At 56.4% G+C, this 17,346-nt stretch overlaps 2 protein-coding genes across 7 annotated transcripts; one reads left to right on the top strand and one right to left on the bottom strand.

The window, feature by feature from the left end:
- Positions 1-214: 214 nt before the first annotated feature.
- Stap2 (signal transducing adaptor family member 2) lies at positions 215-8,776 on the bottom strand. Of its 4 annotated transcripts, none has more exons than XM_021244988.2 (13): positions 8,596-8,772; positions 7,397-7,709; positions 5,833-5,904; positions 4,915-4,971; positions 4,188-4,288; positions 3,624-3,758; positions 2,728-2,797; positions 2,535-2,637; positions 2,347-2,412; positions 902-1,057; positions 725-817; positions 577-651; positions 215-353 (listed from the first exon to the last, which is right to left on the bottom strand). In XM_021244988.2, the coding sequence occupies exons 2-13, from the start codon at positions 7,496-7,498 to the stop codon at positions 289-291; spliced, it is 1,095 nt and encodes a 364-aa protein (XP_021100647.2). In that variant the 5' UTR covers positions 7,499-7,709; positions 8,596-8,772; the 3' UTR covers positions 215-288. The 4 variants fall into 4 exon arrangements, with proteins under 4 accessions (XP_021100647.2, XP_004865817.2, XP_087057840.1 ...); XM_004865760.4 differs by lacking the exon at positions 2,347-2,412 and adding an exon at positions 5,561-5,683 and having other exon boundaries at positions 8,596-8,765; XM_087201714.1 differs by lacking the exon at positions 8,596-8,772 and adding an exon at positions 5,561-5,683 and having other exon boundaries at positions 7,397-7,688.
- A 1,099-nt stretch (positions 8,777-9,875) lies between these two features.
- Positions 9,876-17,315, top strand: Mpnd (MPN domain containing). 3 transcript variants are annotated; one of them, XM_004865751.3, is made up of 13 exons: positions 9,876-10,025; positions 10,110-10,378; positions 11,233-11,469; positions 12,514-12,646; positions 13,142-13,226; positions 13,415-13,511; positions 13,900-13,972; positions 14,041-14,117; positions 15,006-15,174; positions 15,261-15,331; positions 15,786-15,875; positions 16,591-16,683; positions 17,136-17,315. In XM_004865751.3, the coding sequence occupies exons 1-13, from the start codon at positions 10,019-10,021 to the stop codon at positions 17,220-17,222; spliced, it is 1,488 nt and encodes a 495-aa protein (XP_004865808.2). In that variant the 5' UTR covers positions 9,876-10,018; the 3' UTR covers positions 17,223-17,315. The 3 variants fall into 3 exon arrangements, with proteins under 3 accessions (XP_004865808.2, XP_087057836.1, XP_021100561.2); XM_087201710.1 differs by having other exon boundaries at positions 9,876-10,378; positions 15,093-15,174; XM_021244902.2 differs by lacking the exons at positions 14,041-14,117; positions 15,006-15,174 and having other exon boundaries at positions 9,876-10,378.
- Positions 17,316-17,346: the final 31 nt, after the last annotated feature.

Below are 17,346 nucleotides of genomic sequence, written 5' to 3' on the forward strand. Positions count from 1 at the left end.
GGCGGGTGGTCACGCCCATCCTGCCTGCCCTGTGGCCTGGACCTCAGCCTTTCCAGCTGTCAAATGGGCTTTTTTTCCCCCAAATGGGCTTTTTCTGTAGCATCCAGTGGCAGCTTCCGAGCTCATTGGGAATAAGTGGGCCCTGCAGTAGGCAGACATCCAGTGGACCCCTCACCCCCAATCCCTCAAGCCAAGCCAAACACGTGAGCCTGGATGTCATTTGAAATTTAATGCTGAGGGAATGGATCAGTTTGCTGAGACTGGCTCTCTTGCCCCCGTGGGTCCCACTCACTGCTCCAGCGCTCTCCTCCTTTGCAGCTTCTCCTCCAGCTCTGCGGTCACATCCCCCAGCCCTGGGGAATGGGGACCGCACACTCTAGCTGGGCCAGGGATCCCTAGCCCACACCCTGCCCCTAGACCCACCCAGGACCCAGTGCAAAATGAAAATGTGTTCAGAGGCATTGGGAATTTCCCGGCAGCAGGGGGGAATTAGTTTGAGGGCCCTTGGGAGCAGGAGACCCTGGGTGCCCCACACCTCGGACGCCCACCCTGCATCCACCTCTCAGAACCACTTACTTGTCGTGAGCAACAAAGCTTGGGGCGAGCTGCCTGGTGGCTTCCTGGTCAAGACACTACTGTTGCCTTTGGGCTCTGGAAAAGAAAGCAGATGAGGGCCAAGGCCGGCGGCCATTGATATAAGGAGGGCTGGGAGAGGGCATCCTACCTGGCCTGGGCACAATGGGTGGCTTCGGAGGCTTGGCTGGGGGCTTGGCCAACTTCTTGGGCTTCAGGATGATCGGCTGACTCGGGGAGATCACTGCGTGGACAAAGGCGAGGTGTCCCCTCAGGCTGGTAGCCGGCTATCCCAACCCGTGGTGCTCGAAGCCCTGCCCCCACCCACCATCTTGATTCTGGTAGTCAATAGTTGAGGCGTCCTCAATGGGAATCACATAGTTCTCATCTTGGCTAGGTGGCCGGGGCAGGGGAGGAAGTGGGGGCTTGTCCTGGTTGGACACAGGCAGTAGCGACTTGGGGCCATCTGCAGGGGGTGTAGGACCTGGTGGGGAAAGGAGGTCACTGTCAGGGCTGCGTGGTACAGCAAGGACACATAACGTACATGTGTCCCTGTGCGTGTGTTTCTGTGAATGTGCCCATTTAGGAATCTACTTTCTATAGTGTACACATGCACGCTATTTGGATTTGGATTAAATATACTGTATGTAAACTGGATGTGGTGGCGCATGCCTGTAATCACAGCACTCAGGAGGCTGAAGAAAGGAGGAGGATCACTGCGATTTCAAGGCCAGCCTGAACTACACAGTGAGACACTGCCTCAAGCTCCCACTTCAAAAAAACACGCTTTTGGTGCATAGCCATGCATAGTGCCGCCTGTCTGCTGAGGTGCATGCTTGAGTGGTTTTTGTTTTGTATTGTTGTGGTGCTGAGGATTGAACCCAGGGTCTATGTACTGAGCTACATACCCAGGCCTTTTAAAACTTTTTGTGACAGGGTCTCACTAAGTTGCTCAGGCTGGGCTCCAACTTGTGAGCCTCCTGCCTCAGCCTCCCAGAGTGCTAGGATGACAGGTGTACAACACTGCTCCTAGGATATGCTTGAGTCTTGAGTGTGTCCAAGTGTAGTTTGGCTGTATCTGTGGATCTCTGCACTTTGGCGTGTGAATGTGATCACAACCGATGATAGGTATTTTTGTGATGCGCTGTGGATAGGTGTGACTGTAATTTGGGACACACATGTGCTGGCATGTGTGAAACCTGCATTTACATACACAAAAGGAGCCTCTGCTTATACAGGCTGGTTCAGAGTTTAACGAGCATGTGCATATGTGTTTGTGTGGTACACGTCCATCACACTCTTGGGTACCCTGCAGCTGCCCACCCCAGGGAGGACCCCACTGCCAACCCACATATGTCCCTGTGTGTCCCCGCCTCTTCCGCCTAAATCCCTGGGCCAATTTGATTTCCAACCCTTTCCCAACACCCACCCAGAGTCTTCATCTCTGGGGAATCTGTCCCTCTTCTGTCCACGGATACCCATTAAAATTCTTCAGGATCTTCTGTAAGCACCGCTTCCTGAAGGAAGCCTTCCTTGTGCTGCCACCCCTTCCTCCAGCCTCGGTTTCTCCTACACCCTAGGTTGGGCCCTACAGTATCTGGGTTTGGCTCTATCTACCACCTCCCAATCTAGGAGCCCCTCCAGTCGAGATATGGGTAATTCCCAATCCTGGACTCTGGGTACTCATGGGGCACGTGTGGCTAGGCCACTGGTGTGTGTGTGGGTGGGTCTTAGGTCCCCTCCCTCCGTGCCCAGGTGGGGAGGGGGCGTCACCTGGGCCCGGGACAGAGGGCACCACCCACACACGCTCGCCATTCTCTTTATCTGTTTCCACACAGCCTGGAACACAAAAGGCTGCCTGGGGGAGGCGCGGTGGCCAGGGGTGGCCTGGGGTGTCCCCGGGGGCGGGGGCGGGAGAGGTGGGGACGCCCCGCCCCCAGGCTCCTGGAAGCCGCACCCACCTAGCACCTTCTCATAGTCCTCGTCCAGCAGGAAGGGCACCAGCGCCCTCTTGGTGTGTGACACGAAATAGTTGACCACTGCGTCCAGAGAGGCGCAGGAGAACTAGGGGGCGGGACGGGGGCACTTTCAGGGCTGGGGAGGAAAAGGACCACCCCGCTACGGCGCTGCTGGGGACCGAGGCGCACTGCTTACCGGATCCTCCATATCAATGACGTATTTAGAACCTTCACGCTTCACCTTGTAGTGCCGGACCTCAGGTGTCCTGTTCAGGGACTGGGCTCAGGATCACATTCCAGGAGGGAAGAACCCGTCCTAGTCCTGGCTCCACCCCGACGGAAAGCCAGACCAGCGGACTGCACCCCCAGTGGAGACCCCGTCCCAGCTCTTGGCCCCGCCCCCAGGGAGAGTCAGACCCGATTGACTCCACCTCCAGCGAAGGCTCCGCCCTCAGGAAGACGCAGACTGGACCGGCCCCACCCCCAATGGAGGCCCCTATCCAAGTCCTGCCAACGCCCCTAGGAGGGACCAGATCAACTGACTCCACTCTCAGGGACCACCTCGTCCCTTCATATAGCTCCGCCCCAGGACTCTGATTCCGCCCTCAATGTGGCCCAGCCCCTAAAGGATGCTCAGGGAATTTAGTGTTAGGCTCTGGTTCTACCACCAGAGGCTCCTCTAGAACTTGATGTAATGAACAAGGACCGCCCCCTTTCGGTCACGACTCCCCCCCCCCCCCCCCCGTCCTGACCCCGCCCAAATGGTTTATTTCCATTCTTGGATGTGACTGACTTTGTGCCTGTTCTGGAGGCCCAGACTCGATCCCCAGCACCTTACCTGAACTGACCCTAGCCCTTAGCCTACACCGTTTCCCAGCCCTGCCCCAGGCTCTGACCCTTTCCCGAAAGGATCTGTAGCCCGGACTGGGCTCCAAGTCTCCCCTAGGCATTGACGCCCATAGCTTAGGGTTAGGGTTGGGGTGCCCCCCCCCCAACTCTGGCCACGTCCCATCTTGGCTCCTCCTTCGCTTCTGGCCACGCCCCCACGCAAATTTTCCTCCCACCTCAGGCTCCCTAGCTGCGCATGCGCACCCGTTGAACACCTGTCTGGTGGAGACCGACACATTGTCTGCACCGGTCCCGCTGGGCCGAAGCAACAAGTTCCCGCACTCGGGGTAGCGCTCCAGGAGGAGTTGAGCCTCCAGCCGGCTCACTTTCAGGAAGCACCTGGGGAGAGCAGGCAAGTAACCCAAGGGAAAGCCCCGCCCCCGGAGGCCAAAGCCATACAGAACCTGGCCTGGGGTACTGGCTCCACCCCCTAAACCCAGGACCTGACCCCCGAGACCCAGTCCCACCTCTGGACCCAGATCCCGACCCCCGAGATCCAGCCCCATCTCCTGGACGCAGGACTCAACTCCAAGGATCAAGCCTATCCCATAGTCCCAGGAGAGACTCAGACAAACCTTTCAGGCACCTGGATTGTCAAAGAATTTGTCCCTCTCCAAACACCTAGACCCCACCCACACCCCAGGGCCTGCCCCCTCCTCAGGCACCCTGGAGTGCTCCGGAAGACCACGCCCACCCAGACAAGGCCCCGCCCGCACCCGGCCCCGCCTCCCACAGGTAGCCCCGCCCCCAGTGGGCATCCTCACTCACGAGGGCACCTCGAGCGCCCGGCGCGCCTCCTCCTTGGTCAGGACCTCGGACATCATGTAGAGGTGTCCAGGCAGCAGGGTCAGGTTGGACGGGACACAGAGCTGAGTGATGATTGAGGTACAGCGACGGCACAGCCCGTGAGTAAAGGGATCTCTGTGCCCAAGTCACAGATGCCAGCATGCAGATCAGGATGGAAACGGGAGTCCTTAGACTCCCGAGCTCTGCCAAGCTCCTCGGGCAGAGTGGGGTTGCAGAGTGTGGAGACCGGGAAAGGGGACTGAGCAGGACCTGGAATCTAGGGTGTCAAACTCGAGAGTCAACGGCCCGGCAGGTCCCAAACACAGTGGCCTTCGAGAGCCGGGCAGGAAAGTCCTGAGCCAAAGAGAAATCAGGAATGCAGACTAACGTGCCTGGTTTGGGAGTGATGGCAGCTAAATTTTTTTTTTGGTACCAGGGATTGAACTTGGGACCTTGCGCTTGCGAGGCAGGCACCAGAATCACTGAGCTAAATCCTCGGCCCTAGCAGCTAAATGTTTTACCAGTCTTTTGAAAGAAAGAAAAGATGTCTATGGAAAAGACTATGTTTGAGTCATGGGCCCAAAGTTTGAGACCATCATGCTACACCTTCAAAATTCTTTTGGAGAATGAAGGATGGGAAGGGAGAGGAAGATTTCTGAGGAACTCCAGAGAGGAAAGGGAGAGAGGGAGGGAGGGCAGCCACACTTACCTCCACCACAGTCAAGATGAAGCCTTTCCACATCTCCCGAGACTCCAGACTCTCTGCCTAGGAGGAGAAGAAAGACACTGGAAGAGGCTCAGTCTACTCATCTGTGAAATGGGCTGTGGGAGTATCACACCCTGTTTCCAAGAGCCACTTTGAAAATGGAATGAGATAAGACAAATTCCTTTAGGATGATGTCTGGGTATAAGTCCTCAGTAATGTGGGATATTCTTTTTTAATGTTAATGTTATATTATTATTTGAAAAACATCAGATCCTCTGATTTATACACCTCTGGTGCTCTGAAATCTGAAATCTTGCCTCCCACCTGCCTCAGGGTCAAAGCCCGTCCTCCCTGCAGCCCACAGGGCCCTACCCTGCCTGGCCCACCCACACCCTCCCTGCCTGGGCTTCTCACTCCCTCTGCTCCAGCCACAAGTCCTCCTCACTGATCCTGCAAGGCAGGGCACTGCACTGCCCCAGGGCTTTTGCATGGCTGACCAGCCCTCTCCCAGAGACTGAGGCTCAGAGAGGTTGACTGGCTTTCTGGTACAGTGTCACCAACTCAGTGCAAATGTCTGTGTGACTCTTCATTTGTGTGTGTTGATGGGGAGGGAACAGAGACTCCCCTATTGCTCCTCCAGCAAACCCACCTTGAACTTGATGTCCTGATCCCTGAGGACCAGGCTGAAGTGGATGCCTGGGTCCCACAGGCTTCCCTGGGGAGCCTCGTCTGTGAGCTTCACAAATGTTCTCAAGTCGAGCTTCTCCAGGGGCTGGGCACAGAGACGGGGTCTGAGCACCAGGCCTGTGGCCCTCAGGCCACCTGGATGAGGTAGCCCCTGCCTTGCCAGCCTTCTACACCCTCAGCATAGTCCCTGTGGTCAAGGTGGGTCGGCTCCTGAGCTCTCGTCCCCATCCTTACCTGGACGTCCCGATTACTGTTGTAAAAATAGATGGTGAGGCCCCGGAGCCCTGTCCAGAACTTCCTGTAATCCTGGGGACCAAAAGTAGAAAGAGAAGCAAATGAGCTGGCAAAGCTGGGCACCTTCAGTATGGTCACTCCTGCCTCAGGGCCTTTGCACTGTCTTCCTGGGCCTGGGCCGTCTTCCTTAGGTCTTCACAGAACTACCTTCAGCACTTGTTTTGGGTTTTTGCTCAAATGTTACCTGTTCAGGGAGAAGCTTCCCACCCATGGCCCAGCTTTTCCTGTTCTCCAGAAAAGGACAAAAAGGATCCTTGGGGTAGGGACATGGCTCTGGCAGAGCACTTACCTAGCATGCACAAGGCCCTGGCTCCCTTGCAGCAGCACAAAAGAAAAGAAATTTAAAAAAAAAAAAAAAAAGAAAAGAAAAGAAGAAATGAGCCAGGTGTGGTGGCACACACCTGTCATCCCAGCCCTCTGGGAGGATGAGGCAGGAGGATCACAAGTTCAACCCTAACCTCTGCAACTTAATGATTTAGTGAAATGTGTTCTCAAAATTAAAGAATTTTGTAGCTCAGTGGAAAGGCACTCGGTTCAATCCCCAGTACTAGTACTACAAAAAAGGAAGAAGGCAGTGAGGAAAAGAGAAAGAAAGGAAAGGAATCTTGATGGGATGAGACCCAAAGCAGCCCCACAATTGATGGAAGTGGAGGTTCAAGGAGTAAGCTGAAGTAATTGGCTTTATAGTGGTGTCCTTCAGTCCAACCACCCATCCACTCATCCATCTATCTGTCTATCCGTCCATTCACCCACCCATCTGTTCTTCCATCCAGGTACCCATCCACCCAGGCATCCATCTATCCAACCGTCCATCCATCCCATCCATTTGTCTGTCATCCATCCATCAATCCAGCCAGCCAGCCAGCCAGCCATCTGGCCATTCACCCACCCATCCATTCATCCAGCCAGCCAGCCACCCACCCAACCACCCAGCTACCACCTATCATATGCCCATAGGTCCACCCATGCATCTAGCCAACATTTGCCGAGGGGCTACCACATCCCAGGCCCTCTCCCAGGGACTGGGAATAGAGCAGTAGAGGACTGAGTTGAGTGAGTGTATGGATTCAGCTGGCCATAACAGCAGCCATCCTCACTCACAACACAGTTGCTGCATGGTTCATTTTCCCTGCATAGTTTCCTAACAAACTACAAATACACAAAACAATTAGAGTGGTATGTGGAGCTCTACACCCGGTCCTGACTCCAGGAAGGTGCCTGATTGTGACACCAGCTTAAGGTAAAGTAGGTATATTCCAGCTCTGATGAAGTCCCTCCCACCTTTTTTGTGATTCTGGGAAAGAGGAGAGACAGAGATAAGCAGAGAGACAGTGACGGACAGAGGGAATGAAGAAGTGGGAGAAACAGAGATACAGATGGCCAGAGCCCTTCCCAGCCCCGTGTGCCCTGCCCATTCAGCACCCCCCGCATCCCCCAGGCCAGTGTGGAAACTGAGCCCCAGAGAGGCAGCACACCTGCCCGGGCCCATCCAGCAGTGCCTTACCTGATCGGAGGGCCCCTTTTTCTCCAGAAAGCTCTCATGGTAGTGTGAAGGCTGGGTAGCCTTGGGCTTGGGGACCCGGGGAGGGCTCAGGGCTGAAGCCATGGCGGCTGGGGGGCTCTGGCTTCTCTTTCCAGCCAGCGTCCCAGCTGGGCCAGGAAGCCGAGAAACAGGTTCCAGGGGAATTTCCTCTTGCTGTCAGCAGGTCACCTCCTTCTCCTGCCAGCACTGGGCGGGCACTGGGCTGGGGCAGGTCCTAGGATCCTGGGGAAATCCCGGCCTCCAAAGGCTCCTGAGCTCAGAGGGGAGGTGGCGCCTGTGGGATTCGGAAGCGAGGACAGATTACACATACACACACACACATACACACACACCCCAAGAGCATAATATGAAGGCCCTATGTGTCATGTAGATGTGAGAATAAGCTTGCTTGTATCTCCAAAGACATCTTCCTGGGATTTCAAGACAAATGGCTCTAAATCTGTGCATCAATTTGAGGACACCTGACTTTTTTTTTTTTTTAAAGGACTGGGGACTAAACATAGAGCCTTCTCACTGAGCTATATGCCCAGCTGTCTCTCTCTCTCCATATATATATTTGGAATTTTGAGACTGTGTTTCACAAACTCATGATCCTCCTGCCTCTGCCTCCCAGAGTGCAGGGATTACAAGCATTTGCCTCCATGCTCTGCTCAGGGCAGCTTCTTCGTCTATTATGCTGTCTAATAAAGCTCACAACATCACAGTACTGTATAGAAGTGTTATAAATTGTCAGTTAAGACACAGGGATTAGTTTTAGTTTTGTCAGTGGCAGTGGGCGCCCTCGAGGGATTTAGAGCAGAGGAAGAAGGTGGAAATGGTTGCATTTTAGGGAGATTCCTCTGGGGTGGGGTGGCAGATGGATAGAATGGGGATAAGTGTGGGGTGGGAGGCTAGGGCCTGGGTGGGAGAAGCTGGAGGTCTGGCTGAGGGTTTTACAAAGCAAGAGACAGATGAGAAAGTTAAGAGGAAGTGGAGGATATGCCCTGGGGCCAGTTTTAACTGGGCAGCGTGGTCCACACTCTGGAACCCAGCATTCGGAGATGAGGCAGGATGATTACAAGTTTGAGCGCAACTTGGGCATTAGTGAGGCTCTTATCTTCAAAACCAAGGAAGGCCCTGGTTTAAACGCAGTACTGGAAAAAAAACTGGGGACTCCTCACCCCTAATATTCTGCCCCCTCTTTCCACTGACTGGTTTGGGCAAATCCCACTCGCGTTTGAGGACAGTCTTTGTCGCTTCTCAACTCTGGGATGTCCCCACTCCAGGCTTTCAGACCAGCCGGATAATGGGGGTGTCCTGGCCTCAGGACAAAGGTCCCTGGACAGGGCCTGGTGACTAGGGCCAGGGACAAAGGCCGGAGCCGCAAAGTCCAGGCGCGGAATCCGCCGAGCCCCGCCCCCTTTCCGCCCGCACAGGGGACCCGTGGGACAGGTCTTCACCGGGAGCTGTTTGGTTGGGTGAGAACAACCCCTGAACCTGATTGGATGGGTGAGAGCCCTGAGACTCCTGATGATTGGCCAATGTAAACAGTTGGGGATTGGCTGAATCCGAATCCAGCGGAATCAGCAGTTTAATATTGATTGGCTGAGCATGAATGCGGCTGCTGCCTGCGATTGGTTAAGAGTGAAATATAATTGGTTGGCAGGGCAATTAGAGAATTAGTTTAGGGAATGGGGCTAAATTAACCCTTTAGAGCCGGATGTGGTGGCGCATGCCTGTAATCTCAGCACTCTGGAGACTGAGGCAGGAGGATCGTTGCAAATTCGAGGCCAGCATGGGCTACATAGTGAGTTCAAGGCCAGCCTGAACTACATAGCGAGATCCTGCCTCAGAAAAACAGAAAACATAAACAGAATAACCTTCAGAGCCTGGAGCCTGGCCAGGGCATTTTATTCTCTGTACTCTGGGCTGCTTCCCCACTACAGTCTGATCCTTTCCCCACAACCGCAGTTTCTCCCTTGATCCCAACGCCCGAGACTTCTGAGTCCCTCAAGACAGGCGGGCCTGTTTTCCCATTCATTCCAGCGTCCTGAACCACTCTGGAGCCCCCATCTTCTGGCTGCAAACCAATAATAAGTGGTCTCAGGTGGAGCCACCAGACCACGAAAGCCGAGGTTCTGGGTTTCAGTTTCCTCCTCCAGGTCCCCATTATCCTCCAGCCTGTTTCCCGATGGGTGCCAGAAAACTGAACTCCTGGCCTCCCTTTCCCGCGCGTGCGCGGGCTCGATGCCTCAGTTTCCTGCTCATTTCGGCATGGAAGCCCTCATGCCCCGCCCCCCATCCTCAGGCTGCAGTTCGGTAGGGGGCGGCCTGGAGTGGAGCTGCGAGCTCCTTGGAAACGGAGGCCCCAAGACTCAGTTTCCTCCTCCAGGTGCCCACCGCTCTCCATCCTGTTTCCCGATTGGTCCCGGAGGAGTGAGTGCGCGAGCGTGCGCGTGCGCAGACCGAGGCCAAAGTTCGCGGGCGGGAAGCCGCGGGCCGAGCCCCGCGGCGCCCTCCGGCGGCGGCAGGCGATAGCTGGGGTCCCCCTAGAGGGGCGGGGCCGGGTCACGTGGCGGGAAGGACGCGCGGGGTGCGCCGGCCATGGAGGGTGCGGGACCTGCAGGTCGTGGGGCGCGGGGCGCGGGGCCTGGGGACGCGCGAGGCCCGCTGCAGCCTGGCGCTGTCCCTGCAGCTCCTGAGGCCCTGTCCCCCGCGGGCGGTGCGGGCGACGAAGCGCCGGATGAAGACGAGGAGGAGGCGGAGGCCGAGGACCCCGAGCGGCTGTCGGGCCCTGGGGGAGGGCGCGGCGGCGGCGGCGGCGGTGGCGCGGTCGGCGGGGCCGCGCCCGGGGTCTGCGGCGCGCTGGGGGGCGCGCTCACCAGGCGCGCTGTCACGCTGCGGGTGCTGCTCAAGGACGCGCTGCTGGAGCCGGGCTCCGGGGTGCTCTCTATCTACTACCTGGTGAGCAAGCGCTCGGGATCTCATACGGTTCGGGCAAGGGGGAAACTGAGCCCCAGCTCTGTGCAGAATGAGCCCCTATATGAGGAGGAGACACGGAGGCACGGAGTATCCAGACTGCTCGGAGGTCTTCTGGGCTAGAGGACGTGGTTCATTGAGTGCAACATTCCAGTCTTTTGGGGTGATGCACTCCTGTCATCCCAACACTGAGGGGCTGAGGAAGGAAGACCTCAGATTCGAGCCCAGCCTGGTAGCTTAGTGACTTAGCAAAACCCTATCTCAGAGTAAAAACTTTTAAAAGGCCTGGGGATGTAGGAGCTTGGTTAAATTCCCAGTTCCAACACAAACGCACACACAGTGCACCACTTCACAAAAGAGAAACTGAGGTTAAAGAAAGAGGCCCTTACTCGCATAGAGCCAGATGGGCCATAGCAGTGCCGAACTGGCTGTGTGACCTCGCTCAGCCTCTGAGTGATAGCAGTAGTTTCCCAATCTGTAAAATGGGATCTTTTTCTTCCCAGGACCCTTGCACAGTGTTAAATGAATAAAGCGTTTGGCAGGTAGCTACTTCCCAGAAAGGGCTTTTATTATAGGTGTGTGTTGTTATTACCATCACTGATATTGCCCTAAAGTTTTTTTTGTTTGTTTTACTTTGAGACAGGGTCTTGATAAGTTGCCCATGTTGGCCTTCAACTTGCAATCCCCCTGCCTCAGCCTCCCAGAGTGCTGGGATGACAGGTGTGTGCCACCACACCCCGCTGATTATTGTTTGAATTAAGTACCTGCTGTATCCAAGCCTGGGTGCTGGGTGCCGAGCTCAGAGCAGTAATCAAGACAGACCCTGTCCCCTCTCTTAGGGGAAGAAGTTCATTGGAGACCTGCAGCCAGATGGGAGGATTGTGTGGCAAGAAACTGGGCAAGTGTTCAACTCTCCCAGTGCCTGGGCTACACATTGCAAGAAGCTGGTCAACCCAGCCAAGAAGTCCGGCTGTGGCTGGGCCTCAGTCAAGTACAAGGGCCAGAAACTGGACAAGTATAAAGCTGCTTGGCTGCGGCGACACCAGCTGCACATGCCCACTGCTGCTGCTGATGAGGTTTGTCTTCCCTGACTCGCTGTTGGATTAGGCGTGCCGAGCTGGACGCAGTGCCTCCAGGACTGGGGCAGAGAGTAGGCTATAGTTGGGCAGAGCACTGAAGGAGAGGGGGACACAGCTCATGTAAAGGCCCTGGGGCAGGATGGAGCCCAGTGAGGTGCAAGAGCACCAAGGAGGGCCTGTGGCTGAAGCAGAGGGAACAAGGGGTTAGAGAGAGAGCAGAAGAGGTGAGGAGAAGACAGGTGGATCGTGGAGGGCCCAGTGGGCTGCAGGGAGGACTTGGGCTTTGGTCCTAGGGAGGTGGGAGCCATGGAAGTCTGAGGGCAGAAGGAGAGACCTGACTCCGGGCTCGCGGCGCCCTCTAGTGGCCGGTACAGGGAGGACAGGCTGTGAGGGTGAGGATGGAAGAGGTCCAGGAACCCACCCCTGGGTCCAAGAGAGGAGAGAGAAGCTGGAGCGTTGGGAGGAGGGGGCACCTGCCAGGTCAGACACTGCTAAGACAGTGGACAGGGAAGGATTTAGATTCAAAGAGGTCACCTCTGGAAGTGCAATTGTAAGACAGAACAGGAAGAGAAAGAATTGAGGGATGCTATAATCCTGTAGCTTGCTCAAAGAAGAGGGTAGCTGGGCATATGTTAGGTGTTTTGCACCCATTATCTTTTTTTTTTCTTTCTTTTTTTTGGTACCAGGGATCGAACTCGGGTCCTTGCACTTGCGAAGCAGGCGGCAGAGCCACTGAGCTAAATCCCCGGCCCCTGCACTCATTATCTTAATTCTCCTTATGGGGCCATTTCACAGATGAAAATAGAGCTCAGAGAGGTTAGGAAGCTGACTAGAGATCACAAAGCTTGTAAGAGGGAGAGGCTGAATTCAAACGTGAGAGCTCCACGAAGGTGTTCGAGCTGCGCACGCGCTGTGGACCGTCTCTGCGTACTGTCACCCCCTAGTGGTTAACTCAGGCAGTAGCACCTAGGGCTCAGGGCAGGCTGGAGGGAAAGGGGGGAGGTCACCGGCTGAGGTTCTTTGCTGCCCCCGCCCCACCAGAGCCCAGCCAGTGAAGCAGAAGAGGAGGAGCTGCTGATGGAGGAAGAGGAGGAGGAGGTTTTGGCGGGGGTTTCATCAGAAGACAAGAGTCGGAGACCCCTGGGGAAGGGTGCCACGGAGACTGCACACCCTGGTGAGGGGTGAGGGTGGGGAGTGGGACCAGGGGGGCAGGAGGACCCTGGGCAAAGGGGGGACCTTGATCTGCCCAACAGCCCTAGCCAAGGTGCCTAATTTCACTCCTTTTTTTTCTTGGTGGCTGTTCTGAGAATGGAAGCCAGGGCCTTTGGATTGAGCTACATCCCCCGCTGTTTTTCTGTTTTTAAATTTTGAGTCAGGGTCTTGCCAAATTGCCCAAGCTGACCTTGAACTTGTGGTCCTCTTGCCTCGGCCTCCCAGAGGCTGGGACAACAGGCATGTGCCACCACACCCAGCTTCTTGCTTGACTTTCTCGGCCTCCCAGAAGCTGGGATTACACACGCATGCCACCATGCCCGGTTTTACTGCCTGATATTTTAAGGCTGCCTCTAGACTGTTTTCTCTCCCTTTTCTTGGGTCTCCCTGCTTTGATCTCCAGAGTGGGCTGGGGAGACACGGACATTGCTTTTTCTCTTCTCTCTCCTCCCTCCAGAGGCCCCGCCCCCAGGGAAGCGGGCAGAAAGTAAGATCCGGGTGCCAGTGCGCTACTGCATGCTGGGCAGTCGTGACTCTGCCAGGTAAGATGTGCCCTGAGCCCGCTCCCACCCCTCATCCCCTTGGAGCCCATGCTTGGTGTCGAGGAGCAAGGATGGGGCGGTCAGAGAGCCCCAGGTCCTCAGAGCTGCAGGGAGGGCGTGGGGACCTGGTTTGGGGAGTGAAGAAAGAGCCTGGGGGTTGCTGAGGTTGTAACCCTTTTGGCCCCCAGGAGCCCCCACACCCTGGTGGAAGTAACATCCTTTGCAGCCATCAACAAATTCCAGCCATTCAATGTGGCCGTTTCCAGCAACGTGCTGTTTCTGCTGGTATGTGACCCACTTGCCGCCTTGTCCCTCAGTTTTCAGGGACAATGGGCACCTGGGCCTGGGCAGGGGGCTGGGACACTCAGGAGTCAGAGAGGGAAGGAGGGGGGCTTTGCAGTGACAGCTCCTTGAGAGGAGAGACCGTGCCTGCTTCATTTGCTTCTGGTAAACAGTAAGTGTGAACGGGCCGGGGATTTAGCTGAGTGGTTCCGCTGCCTGCCTTGCAAGTGCAAGGACCAAAGTTCGATCCCCAGTACCAAAGAAAAAAAAACAACAGTAAGTGCTCAATAAATGTTACTGGAAAACAGTAGTGTTCAAGAAATGAAGGAGAAGTTGGGCCGGCCCCTGCACGGGTCAGGAGGCTGATCCAGTCTTCCCCTCCCCTCCTCAGGACTTTCACAGCCACCTGACGAGGAGCGAGGTCGTGGGTTACCTGGGGGGCCGCTGGGACATCAACAGTCAGAGTGGGTATTTGGGGGCAGGTGGGTGGGGCGTTTGGGGCCAGGATGGACGCTTGCTTCTCCCTGCACAGTGCTCACAGTGCTGAGGGCCTTTCCCTGTCGGAGCCGGCTCGGGGATGCCGATATCGCAGCTGCCATTGAGGAGGAGGTGAGGGGGTGCCTGGGAGGAGCTGTCCTGGCTTCTGCTGTCCTCGCAGTGAGCGTGTCTGCCCTGGGACTCCACCAGCCTCTTCCCCCAGCCTCAGTTTCCTCATCTGTGAAACGCAAGTTGTCAGGTCTGGAACCTCACAGGCCCAGCGAGCGACATCATGCTGTCATGCAGCTCAGCGGCCCCTGGTGCTGCTCTAAGTAATCTGCATCTCCCTTTGTGACATCTGGGAATGTCCCCTCCTGCTCACGTCCATGCGTGGGCACATCTCTCTCTTTTTTTCAGTACTGAGATTGACCCAAGGGTGCACTGAGCTACATTTCTGGTCCTTTTTATTTAGTTTTTGGTACCGGGGATGGAATTTGGGACCTTGTGCCTATGAAACAAGCGGCAGAACCACTGAGCTGAATCCCTGGCCCCTGGCTCCTGGGCCTTTTTATTCTTTATTTTAAGGTGGTCTTCACTGAGTTGCCCAGGCTGGTCTCAAATTTGGAATCCTCCTGCCTCAGCCTCCCAGAGTGCTGGGATAATAGGTGTGCGCCACTGCGCTTAGCAGCTTTTTTACTTTTTTTTTTTGGGTACTGGGGATTGAACTCAGGACCTTGTGCTTGCAAGGCAGGCACTGGAACCACTGAGCTAAATCCCCAGCCCCAGGTTTTTTACTTTTTGAGACATGGTCCTGCCAAGTTCCCAGGCTGGCCTGGAGCTTGTACTCCTGCGCAGCCTCCTGAGTAGCTGAGATAACAGGTGTGTGCCAGGCCACCAGCTCATAGCTGTCCTTCTTGGCTGTCCCCATACTGGTGCTGTGTGGGTGGGGAGCAGGGCCCCAGGCTTGGCATTCAGCTAGCACTCTGGTGCCACCTCACCTTTGTGAGTCCCTGTCCCCAGATCTACCAGAGCCTGTTCCTGCGGGGCCTGTCCCTGGTGGGCTGGTACCACAGCCACCCACACAGCCCGGCGCTGCCCTCGCTGCAGGACATCGACGCGCAGATGGATTACCAGCTGCGGCTGCAGGGCGCCAGCAATGGCTTCCAGCCCTGCCTTGCCCTGCTTTGCTGTGAGGCGCTGCCTGGGGCAGTGGGAGGGGGAGCCTCTCAGGCAGGTGACCCCAGGTCCCAGCCCTCTCTCGCTGTCCACCCCCAGCCCCCTACTACGCCGGCAACCCAGGCCCCGAGTCCAAGATCGCGCCCTTCTGGGTCATGCCGCCTCCCGAGGTAGGGGGGCTGCTGTGGGAGGCTAGGGTCCAGGGAGTGGGGGGCGGCTGGGAGAGCTGCTGAGCCCCAAGGCTGGGGACTTTGGTTCTGGGGTACACTGGGGAGCTATGGCCTCAGTGACTCCTCTCCATGAATGGGGACATGAGTTATCCTAAGGCTTCACTGAGGGCCTGGTGTGGGGCCCAGGTAGCCCCACAGTGCTGCCTTCTTGGGCCCAGCCTGGTTTCATTCCCCAAGTCCTACCTGGGGTCAGATGTCAGTCTTGGAAAGAATTTGGGGGTCCTGGTGTTCTTCCTGGTAAATCCTGTCAGGGTGTCACACCCTGTCCCGCTGGCCAAAGTACTGAGCTCCCTAAAGTCCCCATGTGGCTCTGAGCTGCAGATCTCAGTGTGGGGAGCCCATCCCTGGCACCTCACGGCCTGTGCTTCTCTGACCTCCCACCCCAACCCTCCAGCAAAGGCCCAGTGATTACGGCATCCCCATGGACGTGGACATGGCCTGTGTGCAGGACACCTTCCTGACCAACGACATCCTCCATGAGATGGTGCGCCCTCTCCCTGCGGGTGGGGGCTTGGAGTGTGCGGGGAAGCCTGGCTCCCTGCCTGGACCAGCCCAGTGTCCCGTCCCCCCCCCCCTCCTTGCTGTCAGATGAGCTCTGGCCTGGGCCTCCCACCGCTGTCCGGCCTCCAAGTAGAGGTGGGAGGACTCTCTGTGGCAGTTTTTCTTTTGTGGATCTCACATAGGTTAGGCAAGGGCCATGCTACTGAGCTATATACCCCGCAGCGGGATGAACATTTCTAATAGCTATGCATTCATGTGTTTAAAAAAAAAAAGCTAAGGCCAGGCATGGTGGCACATTTGAGAGGCTGAAGCAGGAAGATTACAAGTCCGAGGCCAACCTGGACTACGTAGTGACAACTTGTTTGAAACCCCCCCCAGAACAAAAAAAAAAAACCACAACAAAAAAAGCTGAACCTGAGAGTCTAGTTGCCTTTTCTCTTATAAATGCTGGAGTGTAGCTGCAGAGGTCAAAACTGTTTTATTAATTTCTAATAAAGATAAAGGAGGCTTTCATCCTAAAAAAAAAAAAAAAAAAAAAAAAAAAAAAGCTGAACCTGTTCACTGCATCTTTCTGCCCCATGAGCGTTAACTGCTTAGGCTGCTCCATCCTCCTCTGTGGCCCTCGTTGGGTCACCCTCCTGGAGGGACCTGGGCTGCAGGGAGGGGAGGGAGCCAGGAGTCCATACCCTGTCCCCCAGATGCTGCTTGTGGACTTCTACAAGGGCGCCCCCGACCTCGTGAGGTTCCAAGAGGCCTGGAGCCTAGAGCACAGCTACCTCGACAAGCTCAAGGTGAGTGGTGCACCCCGGGCCACCCGGGGCCCAGCGTAGTGAGGAGGAAATGCAGACCTGGGTGTGCAGCTCAGTGGCAAGGCCCCAGGTTCCTTCCCTGGCGCCAACAGAAACAACACTGAGAAGCCCGAGCTCCTGACCCCGTGGGGACGTCCCTCCCATAGGGGGCTGGCTGTGTCTGGGCCTGGAGCTGTTGACCCAGGGCAGCTGCTCTGAACTTGGCCCCCGCGTCCGTGGGAGTTTTTAAGGGCCCAGCTGCCTTCTCAGTGTCCCGCTCACTTCCTGCCTGAAAGTCATTCTCAGAAAACAGCTTGCTCCGCTTTGCATACAGACTTTTGCCCCGGGGAGGTGGAGGGAGATGGGGTGAGCCCTCCCCTGGGCAGGGGGGCGGTGGGTTGGGAAAAGGGGCTTGGCCCCCAGGTGCAGCCTGACCCCAGCCCTGCTCTTTCCAGATCTCCCTGGCCAGCAGGACGCCCAAGGACCAGGGCCTGGGCCACGTGCTGGAGCAGGTGTGCGGTGTCCTCAAGCAGGCGGGGTGAGGCCCGCGCCCTCTTCCCACCTCATCCACCAGGTGGCTCTGGGTGACCGCGGCTGCATGATGCAAACGCTCTGACAATAAAGACTCCAGAGTAGCCAACAGTGCATGAGTGTTGGGTGGGCTCG

This window comes from Heterocephalus glaber, unplaced genomic scaffold (genome assembly GCF_053883595.1).
Source record: "Heterocephalus glaber isolate CG9 unplaced genomic scaffold, H.glaber_assembly_v1.0 deba00001760, whole genome shotgun sequence".
Classification (NCBI taxonomy): Eukaryota; Metazoa; Chordata; class Mammalia; order Rodentia; family Bathyergidae; genus Heterocephalus; species Heterocephalus glaber.